The sequence below is a fragment of the Ambystoma mexicanum genome, chromosome 7p, assembly GCF_040938575.1.
Source record: "Ambystoma mexicanum isolate Mex_15411 chromosome 7p, UKY_AmexF1_1, whole genome shotgun sequence".
Lineage (NCBI taxonomy): Eukaryota > Metazoa > Chordata > Amphibia > Caudata > Ambystomatidae > Ambystoma > Ambystoma mexicanum.
In genome coordinates, this window is record NC_090939.1 from 826,499,824 (window position 1) to 826,516,191 (window position 16,368).

General features: G+C 45.0%; 1 protein-coding gene across 7 annotated transcripts in view; it reads left to right on the forward strand.

The window, feature by feature from the left end:
- The window catches only part of ATP11A (ATPase phospholipid transporting 11A), a 2,308,865-nt gene that overhangs the window by 2,010,394 nt on the left and 282,103 nt on the right, over positions 1 to 16,368 (forward strand). For all 7 annotated transcript variants that reach the window (XM_069636989.1, XM_069636990.1, XM_069636983.1 and 4 more), the window contains exon 25: positions 3,051 to 3,186. In XM_069636989.1, coding sequence (XP_069493090.1) covers positions 3,051 to 3,186 — 136 coding nt within the window. The remainder of the gene's footprint in view (positions 1 to 3,050; positions 3,187 to 16,368) is intronic.

The following is a 16,368-nucleotide window of genomic DNA, read 5'->3' on the forward strand; positions in this document are numbered from 1 at the left end:
CTCCAATGGGTGGAACTCACGGTGTCGCTATTCAGCCCCAAGATGGTGGACTCATCGAGTGAAAGTACGATCACTGTGGAATAAAGCAGAAAGGACCTTGCGGTGAGGTCTAAAATTGTCTTGAAAGTTGGGAGGGTGGGAGGGAGGTACGGGGATGGGGGGTGTTCTAAAGGTGTTGTATGTGGCCAGTTCAAGGCCCTGCTGGTTGTATATTTAACCAAATGTAATAAACAAATACAAAAAAAAATAAATAGAATGCAGCTACCCACTGCACTGGCTGCACACATATGGAGTGCCCCCAAGCACTTTATACTACTCTATTTCCACTGATCTGGACTACGGTCCCAGAAGGCTTTCAACTGACAGCGCTTTGAGATCATACCAGTGGTATATAAGGCGCTATACAAATACGCAATCACTTATATAAAAACACAAATACAAAAATGCAAATAGATAGTAAATCATGTGCTGTCAATCCCCTATGCCCTATTGTTACCTGAACTCTTTCAGTCCATTGTGACACTGCTTGTTAATTCATTGAAATAGGTTGAGCTCACAGGAGTAAATACTGTGAGGGGTCATAAATGCGAGACAGGCCACATAGGTAGAGTTTTCTCACAAGTCGCCGTTTTATTAAATAAGGGGTGAGACAAACGCCCATCTTACCCTCCCTAACAAGGATTTCCCTACCTGGCAAACTAAGGCTAAAGGAAAATGACCTAATGTTCAAAAGTATCATTCCCTCGTTCTATTATATACAACAAAATCATACAGGAATACTTTGGCTGTTTAAACTTCACAAAATAACATATAAATCCAAACAAAAGGTTATAAACGTGAATCCTTGTGTCCATGGTTGGATCCCCTTCCCCTGGCTCAATTCAGGATGTTTGAAACCAAAGTTCCATTTCAGGAAAGTTCTTTTCTGTAGCAAAGTTCCACTCCAGGTAGAATATTAAGTTATTTTCATTAAATATGTTCTACACTTGGCAAAGAGACTATCTTGGTTCCAAAGCATTTCTCCCACTTAAAGACAATGGCTAAAGTTTCCACATCCTTCTGCTTCGCAAACCAAAAAGACTTTCTCTGCACACACCAAGTCTGAAGTCAATATGAATCTTCTCTTCTCTGGAGACCAATCACTTTTTTCACACCGTATTTCTCCTTCATAAGCAACACCTTAGTCAGGATGGTTAATTCAAAAACACATGCTTTAGTCAGGATTGTTATACAACCGTTCATCAAAACATAGTAGTGGAATTGCCACTTCTGTTTCACCACAAACTTCTACCACATCTCCAGTACTTTAAATCATCTTCCCGGGCCACTTGCCTGCCAGGACTAAACACTATTTGTCCCTTTCCTGGTTTACTCGCCTGCCAGGATAAAACTCCTACTACAACTTGTACTCTATTGTACAACGCATTCCAAACTTTCCACACGTGAATCCTCAATGGGGAAAGTTGAATTAACAACTGCTTCTCGGTTTTGTCTTTTCGATTTTCAACATAATTGGCTTACAGCTTCTTCCACAAGTGTACTGCACAAAATGACAATGATTCTCACATTGTTCTGTTTGCCCTAGGCAATACATGTTAAAATTATCTCTCCCTTGATCCTTTTTACAAAAAGGGCTTTTCTCCTGCAGTCTCCGATTTTCTATTTACATAACCTCTTGCCTGTTGACAATGGGGTTTACAACTTCCTCCCTTGAGGTATCTTGTTCTGGGGCTGCTATATTCAAATTGCCTTGGTGTCACCCTCAGCTTTCTTTGGCTATCGCAATGCAGGTTATAATATCCCCTTATTTGATGGCCCTCTTTTTGCAAGTTTCTATTCATTTTCCTTTATTATTGCCCCCTTTTGGTTTTGGTCATGGGGGTTACATTATTTCCCTATTCAACATCTCTTAATATGAGAGTTTTGCCCAGTTTTCTTAAATTCAAATGTTCTGTATTCAAAATATTTGTTTTTACACAGCAGCCTGTCCTGCGTCTCCTTCTGACTCGCCAGTTCTGCTTCTTTGCTCATTGGTACTCCCTCAGCATTTGACCGCTTCTGTCAGTCTGCGTGTGCTCGCGCTGACAGTCAACGGAGGTTTCACAATTCCACATGCTCACCTGTGAAAACTTTACACTGGAGCGGGTTACAGGACGCAGAGAGCTTCTCTCTCCCTCGGGCTAGCTGGCCTCAATACTGCTTACCGCTGTGCATCCTCTGCATAAAACAGGAATCCCAACCTCCGCCACATTCTCTGCACAGCGTCCTGGTGTCGGCACAGTGGCGACTCCAACTTCTGCTTCTTCCTGCTACTCCCCTTTGGCCTGCTTCTTTAAAGGTCCTGTGCATGTGTGGGTCATTCCAACAACTAGACCGCTCATTACAGTTTGGTAACTCTGGACCTCTCTTCCTCGTCTCAGTGCTAAGGGACTTAGTCCATAATATTCATATTTGTTTTAAGATCAGAAACATCAATTTTACAAGAAGTCATTAAGATTGTATGGTTATTCGGGAACTTCTTCAGAGGTTTCTTCCTCCCATTCCTCCTGACTCAGGTTTTCTTCCATGTGATCCTCTCACATAATACCACCCCCAGGATCAGATAGCGGCTGCATTTCCCTGGCCACATGGGAAGGGATCAAGGTCAGGATTTTTGGGATGATCACCTCTGATTCATCACAGAACCCTGAAAGAATAGAACAAGCTCTCATTGCATACATTAGTTCTTTTTTTTGGTATTCATCGTACCTAATGGTAACACAAGCAGATTGCGATTATAAAAACAATTCACAATACCTTTTGTCTACAAAAGTCAAAAGTGATCAAATACTCTGTGCATTAATGTGAAAGTGTGAAGTTCATGCAAGTCTTCCTTCAAGTTCAAGTGAATTGTATATAAAGGCCTACATCATTCATTCTGAGGTTAGAATGGACTGTGATCCCAGATACAAAGCAATGTACACAGCAGTTAGATTAGAATAATTTCCCACTTCTTCTGTCCAACACTATGCATTTAGTCGTGATAATTTGAATGTATATTTCCTTTACAGGGACATTGCCAAGAATGCACTTCTTCGCTGGCGTTTGTTCATTTATTGGACATTCCTTGGCCTGTTTGATGCAGTGGTATTTTTCTTTGGTGCATATTTCCTGTTCGACAATGCAACGGTGACCAGCAATGGACAGGTTAGTGTTTGTCACTATCCATTTACTGTCATGTTTAATATACTCAATGCAGACAGCTCTATACATTATCATGACCCTTTTACATAAACAGAGGGCAGAAGATATGAACTGTGCTATGCAATAGTGTGCATTCTGAAAACTCTCTGACCATAAAGACAAAGTGGTGTACACTTTAAGAAGCCAAACAAATGCTAACATATATGTGAAATTGTGTTGGATTATTGTTTAGATATATCCATTATTTATTCCACATAAGCCTATTGTGAACACATTTTAAATGTATACTGACATAGTGTGAGAAATCGTTCTTAGAGTTGTCTATGTTTTGCCCCTTGATATGAAACATTGGCAGACAAATTATGAATGGAGTGCAGCAGGAGAGACCGTGTTAAAACTCCTCTGTTGATCCTGGTACATTAAGTCTGATAGCCTATGTTGCTTCCAGCGCTTGTCAACGTTTCTCACCTTGCTCCCAAACCAGACACCTTCTTTCATACAGTTGAGAAAAAATCTGAAGTCAAGCGGGAAAGAGCAACCCTTTGTGTATGCTTTATATTTCATTCGAATCAGTCCAATTAACTCATGACTGTAGCATCGTGTAAGATGGTAGGGAGTTTGATGCTTCATTCATTCTGTAACTCTTGGGAATTGACTGCCAAGCAGAGAATTTTTATATGATGTTGAAGCCATTGGCTTGATATAGCGTCGGACAAATAAATCATTATGAACTTCCTGTGGAAATTGAGCATCAAATTTCAAGCCTGCATCTGGTGTGTAGTGTTATCGACATGCATGTGTCTCGCATTACCCCGCAGATATCTGAAAGCAGTAGATGTCTGTGGAATGCCTTTGAAGATGTTTTTTTTCTGAGGGAGTGAGCGTGAACCCATTCAGGGAGAAGGCCACATCAGTAGTTGCTTGAAAACCACATTCCATTTGGACGCAGAGTCTATGGCGTTGGGGTACTCCTGTGGCCAAATTCTCTTGGAGATCTAAGAAAGGACCCATTATAGGTGGCAACATCTCCCAAAGCACAGTTCTGCCAAAATGTCCTAGAAATACCCTGGACTTGTTTTACGCACTCCAGGAAGAAGTTATCTGATGTTTGAAAACACTAGCTTATTGCTAGTCAGCAGAGCTGGCGATGTATGTTTAACCTATCCCAGGCTTTGTCAAGCCACAGTAGGTTGATATGCAACTTGTTGTCCATTTTTTCAGAGGATCATATACATTGTGATTCAAAAGTGACTTTGAATCAAAAAGAGTCCTTAACTATGGAATTCAGCATATTGTGTGGCCAATCATGGGACACCCAGAGAAAAAACCTTATTTGTAGCCTACCAAAACAAAGCAGTTGGAGCTTGAAACAAAAGCAGTTTGTGTGACCAACACACTTCTTTCAAAACCATCTTACTGAAATGTTTCATTTGAGTTTCCTAGTCCTGTAGTATAGCCTACTAAAACACAAGTCACTCAGCCATAGTGTCCACTGGAACCGCCCGGCTGACCGCCTTACAGGTTTGGACATTGGGCAATTTTTATGTGGAAAATACAGGCCTTGGCGAGTGCCCAGTTCATCATGCATACACTGAAAAGTCTTAAGCGGTCTGCATAGAGGCATTGAGTTGGTTTCTGGAACATTCCAGTTCATGAAGAGTGACCGTTATTTATTGTGGAGTTTGGATATGGCCCAATCAGCTCACAGACCAGAAGACAGTTTATAAAGAGTACGAATGTGTAGGTCTGCAGTGAGTTAAAATTTGACATTTTTTCATGTTGTAAGTTTGGTTGAGTGACTTTTGACTGAGTCAATGTGTGTATGTATGTGTTTGTAGGTGTATGGAAGAGTGGAGCATGGAGGGGTGCGCAAGGGGCAGGGATGGGGCCTGCCCATATAATAAAATGTGGTCAAACATGTCACAGTCAAAGTAACTCGACAGACTATGCGACTTCAAAAATGACATATTATTACCACATAGCACTGAATTTGTACTGTCATTGGCCATTCACAAACCTGAAGTGCATCCATTTTCTAATGGATTGCATCCCCCCACAGATTCATCATCAAGATAGATATCCTCTTTGAAACTTTCACAGAGGGGCATAGTGTAACTAGATAACCAGCTTCTCAGACGTTCAGCTCCCTTGACTCTTGACATGATGTGGCCACTGCATAAATAGAGCAAACTATGCCCCAATTTTACTGAGTATTCATTTTTCATGTGCTCAGCATGCGGTCCTCTCTGGAACGTTTGCTGCGCCATTATGCCTGTTCTCAAGGTGTTGCAGTTTAATTGCTCTCAGAACTGTCATAACTCCTATCCCAGATAAGCACTGGGGGCAACAGACCTTCCTCCTCACAAGCTCTGTGAACATACTTATGGGGGCAACTTGGGTGAAATGGTGGAGGAATGCCAGAGCGGTTCACACCCACAGCAGTAACAAAAGATACCCAAAGTAATTTGGTACAGAGTTAACTTCACTTAGTGGGTGAAACAAGCAATACTTATGTCGACCACATGAGCAAGAGAAGAAAGTCTAGAATCTCCATCAGCATCGTAGATCATGTCTGATAGGTGGTTTAAAAACCATGAAGCATCCGTTCACAGAGCTGGCATAAAAGAGAGGCACAAAAAGAAGACGGATACCACAACAACGTGTCTTACTTTGCAACGCATGCCAGACTCTGTAGTCTTGGCCGTGGCAGGCGGAAAAAGCACTGCAGTCAGCCAAATGCTCAGTGCCCCCAGAGAACGAAGAGCGAAAAGTGGACACATTTGGGAAAAAAAGTGCTTGCCATCGGGGCGACCACTGTGAAGGCAGCTAATGCCCTCATAATCATGCCACAATATGAGAGGGAAATGTGGCACAGAATGGTGCCAATCCTGGAACATCTCCCAGAAGAGAAAAGAAAGGAAGCCTTAGCCATCCTAAAGGAAGGGGAAGGAGGCCTTCAATCACAATGTTAATATTGCGGTAGACATAGCCTAAGCCAGCTTCTAACAGATCGGCAAAGGAGCAGTGCTCAGACGTCAAAGCTGGCTCTGCTTTACAGATTTCCTGAAAGCAGCACAAAGTATGATCTTAGACATGCCGTTTGAAACAGGGACAACTTATTCTGGGATAAGATTGATGACGCCCTCATGGCTATGAAGAGTGACAGACACAGTCAGATCATTGGCATGCCTGCAAGGAAGGAACACTTTTTGCCCCTTCAGTACCACATCTTCATCCTCTTGAGGAGGACGGTCGTATTACTCACAAGGATACTGGATGTCCTGACAAGGATACCAGAAGTCGAACAACTATAAACTAACAGAAAGGCACAGAGGCTCCTCCTCGTCTTCCTCTTCTCAGAGAGGGTGGCAGGCCAACATGCAGGCATGACTCACCACAAACAGGACAGGTGGAGAAAGTAGGAGGAAATGTTGCACGCTATTTGAACGAATGGGACAAAATCATGACAGACAAATGGTCCTAGACGTCATCTAAAAAGGCCACACCCTGGAGTTTGCCAAACAACCCCCCTACTATCTGTGAGGAACTCGGGGTGACAAGTAAGTTAGACACAAGTGATCACAGTTCAAGGGTTTTTATTGAACAATGAAGGCTGTGTGCAGGCTGGAAAAACACCTAATTTAAACCTAAATCTAAGATGGGAGCAAGCGTTGACCATCAAATGAAAAATAAGACCGTCCTAGTGGCGTTGTCAAAATAAAAAGGGCCTATACTAAGAAACCTATTGCCAAAACCTCACTACTAATACAAAATGGGGTGTGGGATAGTTCTCAAAGAAAGAAGTGTTCTCAAATGATATGTCAGGATGCAATAGCTTGGGGCTCCCTTCCCCACGTTTTGGACACGGTGTAAGATGGGAGCTCGAGCACAGTACAGTCTCGGGCTTCTCAAGCACGAGACAACAGTTCCAATGGCAGTTCTCAGGATCGTCAATGGCCAGGTCTCGATTCCTTAAGTCTCTTGCCTTCGGGCCTGATGTGTCCAAATAACAAAAACAAAAGTTCCTTTAACCAAATGAAAGTTTGTTCCCAATGTTTACTGGGTGATGGGTTCACCCCTGGGTCCCCCTCTTCTGGACGTTGACTTTCTACCTATCGCATTTCACAATATATCACAGTTCATTTATCAATCAACTTTGGGTGACAGCGTCACCCCTGGATGTCCCCGGTCGGACGCGGACCCCTCTTCTCTTTTTATTCTTGGGTGATTGCCTCACCCCTGGATCTCCCTCGGTCGGGCTCGGACCCCTGTTGACATTTTCCGGGATTCAATTTCCCTAGGTTTCTCAATACGGGATTTAGTTCCCTTTCTTTCCCAGCACTTGTAGATCAGTCTTTCGATTGTACAGGGATTTTGCTTGACTCTCTGTATGACCACTTTGACCTATTTTGTGGGCCTTCCTATGCCTTCTGGTACTTGTAGTTCATCTCATATGGGGCTCGATCACAGTCTCTCGAATTAGCACCCACGTGCTGCCGCTTTCCCTCTGCAGCTGGTCTCCCCTTCACACTTTTAACAGTTCCTTAGCTTTGGTTCACAACTTGCCATTTTGCGATTCTCATTCATCACAGCCCTGTTCTTATTGGCTCTCCCCTCGACTCACCATCTGTGTCGAACCGCTTGGCTTTTGCTTCTCTGCAGTCAAGACCGGTACCACGGGCGCGAGAGCTTCCCTCGCTCCTGCTTATCGGCATTGGCTTGCCCCGTGTATCGTTGACATCTACTGCAGGACACTTGTGCTATTGTTCGTGGTTTTAGGCTCTCTTCCACAAAGGTTCCGTGGGCCTGCGACGAAAAGGGCAAGGTTTCTTCTCTCCTTGCCACCCTCTTGTTTCCTGCCGCGTGGTAGCCGTCTCATGCTGTCTGCTGTATTCGCCTTCCTCCACTTGTGCTCTTTTGCTTCACCTTTTACCCCTTTGGGGAAAGAAAAGGGCAGTCAGGTATGTATGGTTTAAGTCAATTGCCTGACTTTGCCTGACGCTCGGGTTGGGACATTTCATGTAAACAGGTTTATTACAAGTGTGTTGTTTATTGTGTGAAAAAGTATTTGTGTCGGAAAAGGGGAAGGTTGGAGTGTCAGAGTATCTTACGGTACGGGATAAGGAAGGTTGGTGCAATGGACGAGAATGACTGGGATGTAGAACAGAACACAGGGGATTGTGGGAACAATAGTGTTCTGTCATGTCTGATTGGGTGTTGGGAGGATGACAGTCGGAGGGACGGGATTGGTAGGGTTTGCAGGCTAAACGGGAATAGCTGGGATCGTGAAATTAACAAAGGGGATTGTGGGAATCATAGTGTTTTGTCTGATCAGGTTGGGAGTGCGGAAAATAATAATCAGAGAGACGGGAAGAAGGATGGGGAGTTTTTGAATGGGGACAATTGAAACAAGGATTCTGGGAATTATGCTTTTTGGGTGCAACCGGGTTTGGGACCTTGGAGAATTGGTTATGGATAGAGGGGTTGTTGGAGCTGGGCAAGAGAGATCTAATGGGAGGCAGATGTAATACTGCCTATAGAAGTTTCAGATATCTTGCCCTCCTCTCCTTCTCTGGCACAATACCGCGCCTCACCTGGGGTATTCCCCCCCTAGAATAACCCTGGATTCCCTTACCCAGGTGATCCTACCATACTGGTCCACCCCCAGGAACTGGATCCAAAAGCGATGGCCGTATCCTGGCTATCTGAATAAGGGATTCTCGAGGTCTTGGAAGAATACCCTTAGGTTTCTTGCATATCCCACCAAAATGACAGGTAACACCTCATCAAAAAGTACTAAGGCAATAAGTTCAAAATATGCTACAAAAACATGCAGTGGATAGTACCAAAGCACCTCCAAGGCACAGGAGTGTACTCAAGGTAATTTGTGATTAAAAATGGTAGACTGAAAGTGGCAGCCTATTCTGAGTCTCAGAACACTAAACAAATGCATACAGAAACAGAGGTTCAAAATGGTCACTCTACAAGAGGTCATGAGAGCAGTTCAGCCTCAGGACTATTTAGCGTCCCTTGACCTGCAAGACGCATACTTCCACATACCAGTGCACAAAAAACATTAAGTACCTTAAGTATGTGGTTAGAAAAGAGCGTTACCAGTTCAGCGTACTTTCCTTCAGACTGAGATCAGCCCCCAGGACATTCACCAAGTGCCTCGCTCGCATAGCAGCATATCTCAGATGATGAGGACAACACATCTACCCGTATCTAGACGACTGGCTAGTGCGGTCTCCCACACTACATCTGCCACAGTGCTCCATCGCGCAGACGAAGAGCATTTTACAATGGCTAGGATTTGCTATAAACTACAAGAACACCTACATCCAGCCATCCAAGTACTGTTTTTTCTGTGAGCAGTGTTCTACACAGGGGAGGCACGGCTGCGACCGTCGCCCAACTAGATACCAGCTCGCTAAACAGTGGCTCCCTTGCTACGGGAAGGAACTTAGGTTTCCATTGGAAGATGCATGCAATGTATAGGAAAAAATGTCCTCTTGCATACCTCTTATCCCACATTGCAGCCTGCAGTTTAAGCCATTATGTGAATTTATAGCTATGAGGTGGTTCCAAATGTTGGGTTCCTGGGACGACAAGGTCCAGATCACTCCTTCACTCGTAAGTTGTAATGGTGGTCCTGCTACAAAAACTTACCAGTGGGCAATCACCTGCAAGAGCCACCATGCCATACGACCTTAGTCACAGATGTCTCGCTGTCGGGGTGGGGATCACACGTTGACCAACTTGCTGTGAAAGGACTCCGGACATAGTTGGAGGCAAGTCTCCACATCAATGTGCTAGTACTAAGGGCAGTAAGATGGGCAGTAAAGTCGTTTCTATCAGTACTGAAGAGATCAACAGTCAGACTACTAACAGACAATACAACATTGATGTACACCATAAGGAAATAAGTGGGAACAAGATCCAAAACTAGTCTCGGTAAGCGCAACAACTATGGCACTGGGCAATAGACAAGTCACTGTAGGCCTATCACCTCCCAGGGATCCAAAACTCTTTGGAAGATGGGATCTGCAGAGCAATCACGCAGTCATGAATGAGAACTATGCAACACTGAACTAGCCAAGATGTTCTCATAATGGTCTCACCCGGAAGTAGACTTATTTGCGACGAAAGACAACAAAAAGTGCAGATGGTTTGCCAGCAGGATCCCTCAGGAAGGGCAAATGGGGGACGCATTCTCCAGATCTTGGCCTCTGCATTTCCCCCAATCCCTGTGATCCTCAAGGGTAGTACAGTTGATGAAAGCGTACCTTTGCCACCTCGTTCTAATAGCACCAGTGTGGTCACGTCAGCTGTGTTACTCAGATCTAGTCCATATGTCAGAGGAACACCACATGCAACTGCAGGTGACACCCAACCTACTCTCTCAAGACAGGGGGAAGATCTACTACACCACAACCCGCCATCACTGAAGCTGTCGGCGTGGCTCCTGTCTTCTCTGAATTCTGACATCTAGACGTTCAGAAGGTTGTGAAGTAGTTCTGCAAGCAGCGAGAAGAGTCACAACAAACCGCTCCTACAAATTCAAGTGAGACATTTTCTGCACATGGTGCGCACTAAAGGGCTTGCAACCGCTGAAAATAAAGCTGGAACAGCTCCTTCCATACCTCCTGTCCTTGGCTCAAAATTGCCTGCCACATTCTTTTAGCAGGATACACCTGGCGGCAATCTCCAGGTATAACAGAACAAGGGAGGCGGCTCCACTATTCAGTGATAGGCTTATCAAGCTCTTCATGAGGGGGTTGTTTCATCTGTTTTCCCCTGCCAGAAAAGAGGCCGTTCAATGGAGCCTCAACACAGTACACGTGGGTCTCATGAACATGCCTTTTCCTTTCCCTCCCTTGGTGAGGAGGTAGGATGTTTTGGCCTCTTATTTCTTTTTCTCTGCTCCTGTTCCTTGACTTTCTCTTGGAGTATTTTCCTGTTTTTTCCTCGCACTTCTCTCTTGGTTGCCTATTGAATGTTAAGTGTGGTGTTCTGTTGTGTCCAGCTTCTGTTTGAATGCCTACGTTTTCCTCACTCCTGTAAGCACTATACACACTCTTCTTTTGTCAGGAGTTTTATGTATTAAGTTATCTTCCCTTTGTTGTTATTGCCTTTCTGGGTATCTGTTTGATCAGCAGGGATTGTGGGGTTTGCTGAAATTCCAGGCGAGTCCTCATGAGTATGGTCTTGAAGTTACCTTACATAATACCATTAAAGGTGTTAGCTCACTGACCCTGTCCTTGCTTTTCCTGTATGTGGCTATAGCGCTGGCAGTACCTGCAATAGCATCTGTGGGTGAGGAGCTTGGAGGACTTTACTTGAAATCATATGGACCTTCTAAGTGCTTACGACTGTTCTTTTTTCGTATATTTGTATCATGTTCCAATTGCAATTTCTCTGTGTTAGCTTGCATGTTTCTTGGTTTGTGAGTGCATGTTGTTTGATATGCATTACTCCCTGTTATCCTGTGCACATTTCCCAAGGCATATCCACTGCGCTTTGTCCTCTTATGAAACATGGCGCGCTAGAATTGCCTCTTTGATGGGAGGAATGCTCTGCAGGTTTACAGTTTCTGACTCTGTGGGTCTGGTTGCTTTATCTCTTCCACTGCCAGGTATTCTTGAGGATGCAGTGCTATGGGACAAACAAAACCAGACTGGTGAGCAATGCTTAATACAGGTATGGGGAAAGAAATGGTGGTACTTATTTCAGTCATGCCAGCACATGTAGAGGGGACAGGGACTTGGACCATCCCAACTCCCACACCCTGCCTCTGGGGTGGTCTGGTTTTGGTGAAATTCTTTCAAGGCTTCCCATCCCAGGCTGTGAGGGGTCGCCATCCCTCTTGACCTGGTCAGGTACGCGGCCCTCTTGCAGGGACTTAAACAAGCTCCTGTGGAAGGGCACCTGGAGAGCCAGGACCGGTTGGTGTCACAGAGCCTCATGGCGCTTAATTCTATGTACAGATCCAGCCAAAGGACAGGAAGTTGCAGAGGTTTGTGATAGACAGCACCCATTATGAGTTCAAGATGCTTCCTTTCGGCTAACCTTCTGCTCCCACTTTTTCACCAAGTTGATAGCAGTGGTGGCGGCCTGTCTCACAAAGAACGAGATCTGTGTCTTTGCCTGCATGAACGATTGTCTCCTTCGGGCTCATTCACCAAAGCAGTTGTCGAGCCACCTTGAGGACACCTGTCTGCTGCTGTATGACTTGAGATGTTCGCTGAATTTCCAGAAGTCTCAGATGACACATTCACAGAAGTTGCAGTTCATTGAAGTGGTCCTGGAGGACACCTGGGTATGGAATGTCTTTCTCCCCGAGTCAACAGCATTTATTAGATGGTCACCTTCTTCCAGAACCTCCCGCACGTGACCAGCTTCGACATTTCACTGCCTTGTGGGCCTAATGGCATCCGGCGTTTTCCTGGTGCCAGAGACCTCGTTGAGAATGTGTTCTCGTCAGTGGCTGCTTCGCAGTCAATGGTCCCAGTTTTCTGATAAGATGTCAGATCTCCTCTGGGCTTTAGGGAAAGTCGCAGGGAGAACTTGGTGTCAGGGGAGCTGTTCTGTCAACTATGGTAGAGTCCCAGATTTTTACAGATCCCCCCCCCCTCCCTATCCCGCCCTGAAAGGCTTGAGTGCGCATCTCTGGGATCTGCAGGAGAGCAGGCTTTGGTCCTGGACAGAGTACCCATGGCACATCAGTCTCTTGGAGCTGCAGGCCTTCAGACTGGCACTGATGGCTGTCCTGCCTTCCATCCAGGGAAAGTGTGTTATGATCTTGATGGACAATATGTTGTCCGAGCACTACTTCAACAGAAGGGGTGGGAAAGGGCAGTCATCACCTCTGTGTAGGGAATTCATGCTGCTGTGGATCTGGGTCCTGGATTATCAACTTCAGAAGCCCATCTGTCCTGATCAGAGAATGGGGTGAGCAAGCAGGGCACTGTCTCCGACAAGTCGGAGCATGGGTCTTTAATGTAATCTTTTGACCTTTGGGGAAAAACTGCATGCTTTCCTTTTCTAGCAAAGGCCAACGGGAAGTGCAAGATTTTCTGTTAGAGGGATTTCCTTTTGACTGGGCCTTTTGAAGGGCCCCTTTCCACTGGAGTTTACTTTTAGATTTCATGATACATTCCTGCAGGTTCCTGTCATCCCCGTTTCTCAGGAGGTTGAGGTTCAGGTGTTGCATGATTCTGATAGCCCCAAATTCGGCTGAGAGAACCTTGTACCTGGATCTTCTCAAGATGGCCATTTGTCTATCTGAACATCTTCCTCGTAGGGCAGACTTGATGTCCCAGTCGGAGGTATTGGGGGTGAGTCTCTCACTCAAACCCGGAGTCTCTCACCCTTCATGTGGGAATGTTGAGAGGATGAGGTATGATGGCTGGGAGCTTAACAGTGATGTCGAAGTATTGCGGTCTGCACACAGGCCTGCTACCAGGTCTTTTTATACATGCAGGTGGAGAATGTCCGAGGAGTGGAGCAGGAGTGAGGACCAACGTTATATCACCTTCCCATGTTAACTAGAACATTGTTACCAGTCTTTTCCCAAGAGGGCACTCGGTTTCTGTGTGGCCAGGGAAACCGTGTTTCGTAGTAACAATTTTTCATTTCCTTCTCCCAGACATGGATGGGGCAGACTGACAAGAGACCCGGCCACGTTGGAAAGTGCTCTCTATTACAGATTATTATGAAACAAAAAGGCATGGAAGGGCCATTACAACTCAGGGCTAACTCCAACTGAGGTGTAGCAACTTCATTCGCATTGCAGAGTGTGCTGCCACTGGTGAAGTTTTGCCAGGCAGTAACTTGAGACATTTTCCAAATATTACTGTCTGCATTTCTTAGCTAATGTACATGCCCTCTTTGGTGGCAGAATATTTTGCTATAGATCCTATGCTTTTAGCCCTCTTTCGATATTTTGTACTGCTTTGGGAGTCTAACTGGATGAGGAATCTGTGGGAGGATACAATCTATTTGAACTGGAAATTACTTACCAGTAATGTTCTTTCAATGGGTTCTCCTCCCACAGCTTCCTCATTGCCCGTGTAGCCTGCCCCCACCTCCTTTTTCTTTTTTTTTCTTTTCTGAACGTTCTCAAATAGCTTTCTGTATGGAACAAGTGTGTTGGTATTGGTTTGTTTTTTGCATTGGAATTTTTCAAAGCCTTTCGCTTCTGTAAAATGTCCCTATGAAAGAGATCCCTGAGCTGCTGAGCACTGCAGGACAAATTGAGAACTGAAGTAATGTGGCATAGTGTGTTGCATATATACAGTGATGACATCATGCCTTAAGTCAATGAAGCTGAACTTTGGAGATGATTTAGTCAAGCTACATCCCCTGGTCAAGTGTCGGAGAACAGCTGGCGCTGAAGGATATCTACCTAGATGAGGAATCTGCTGGAGCCGAATCCATAGAAAGAACATTGCGTGGAAGTTATTTTCCATTTCCATCTCGTCCCTCTTCCAAATGTGGCTGTGCAAGTAGGCTACCTTCTTGCAGACTGATTGAATATAGATGGTCTCACAGTTTATAGGTCTAAGTATTTGCTAAATTGTCACAAGCTTCAACATTTCAAGAGCAATGTCCTGGGTGAGCCTGAACATATTTATGGTAACAGTTCAAGGCTGTTGCCTTTTCTGCCAGAATGAATTAGTGAGAAGAGAATGTTGGCCTTGGTCAGCTTCTAGAACTATCAATTTCTCAATGTATTGGTAGTGCAAAGTATTCTGGAGGTGCTACAAAGTGGTGTTCTGGCCACGTAAGGGGATGAGGCAAGAATCAAGTTCAAGTGTTTATAGAACTCCTGACTAAAAACATGTCACAAAGCATAGTTTCTTGATGTCCAGGGTCCAGTCATGATGACCCCTAAATACCAGCCTGCAAAACTGGGAGCGTGTGCGTTGGTGGAAATGGCAGCAGCATTTACTGATACCGGTTCTGTTCTGCTTAGTGGCTGATGACACCTTTGGACTCTTGTCTAGCTTGGGTGATTGTTTCTAAAACCCGGCCCCAAAACCAGATTTTTCTTTTTGTTGACTTGACCATGTCCCTGTCCTCATTTGTTTTAATTTTCTCACTTTGCATATTTATTCTAACAAATGTCCATTATTAACACCAAGTCTTGCTCCCATTAAGTGTCAGGGACCAAAATGTATACTTCAGTGTTCTGGTTTAAGAGTTGAGAGGAAGCTTCAGGGAGCAATGTAAATCCAGTTCTAAGTCCTGAATATGTAGTGGTCCATTATAGTTTATGGTTCATAGTCCTCCATCAGTTCTTACTAGCTTGACCCAATCCTTGCAATGCAATCTAGTCTTCAGTGCTGGGGTGGAGAATTATTCCAGACAAAGTCCTCTGCCTTTCACTGGGGTTGTTAGATGAGGCGGTCACATTGGCTGGGAGTCACCATCCACATCATGATTCTTGGACTAAAAGCAGTGTATGGTGGCTCCCTTGTACCACCTCCTCAAGACCCGCCTCTGTGGCAGAGGAATGTCATGGGGTATATGCCCACTCAGTGCCGGTCTCTTTAAGGGTTGACCAGAAGAAATATTTGTCGCTGTTCTAAGGTTGCTGTGTTAACGTTATCTGTCCAAGTCAGCCGGCAGGAGAGAGGAGCAGCAGAGGAGTAAGGATTATCAAAAGTCTGCTGGTGTCTGATTTGATAGCGTTTGGATGAGTGATGGTGCTGAAACAGCAAAGGATGGGACTGCTGCGTGAGGGCAAAGCGTGTACTGCACCTGACCAATTCGAGACTTTTCAGAGCTCACTCTGTGGTGGTCCCACACAGGTGCACTGATAACAGATGTGCTAGATAAAGTTTGTTTCACAAATCAATAACAGCCTCAAAGCTATTATCACCTGCAAGTGCACTTGCTCAGACTGAACATGGCCGGGCGTAGCGACCAATGCTAAATAATGAACACAGCCTTTGTAAATCATTGAGGATGAGGAAGCTGTGGGGATTGTGGGGAGACAAAGATCGGTCCTTTGGGTGGGGAGGTTAGCAAATTAGTCAGGATAGTGATTCCTTGGTGGAAGCTGTGGTTGATTAGCCAGTCTTTACCCTCCCCAACGTCTGTCACTTACAAGGCAAAACCTGTAGAAGCACGTAGACCTGGAGAACTCTGGAAGGGAGCTCCTACAACATGGAGGATGAG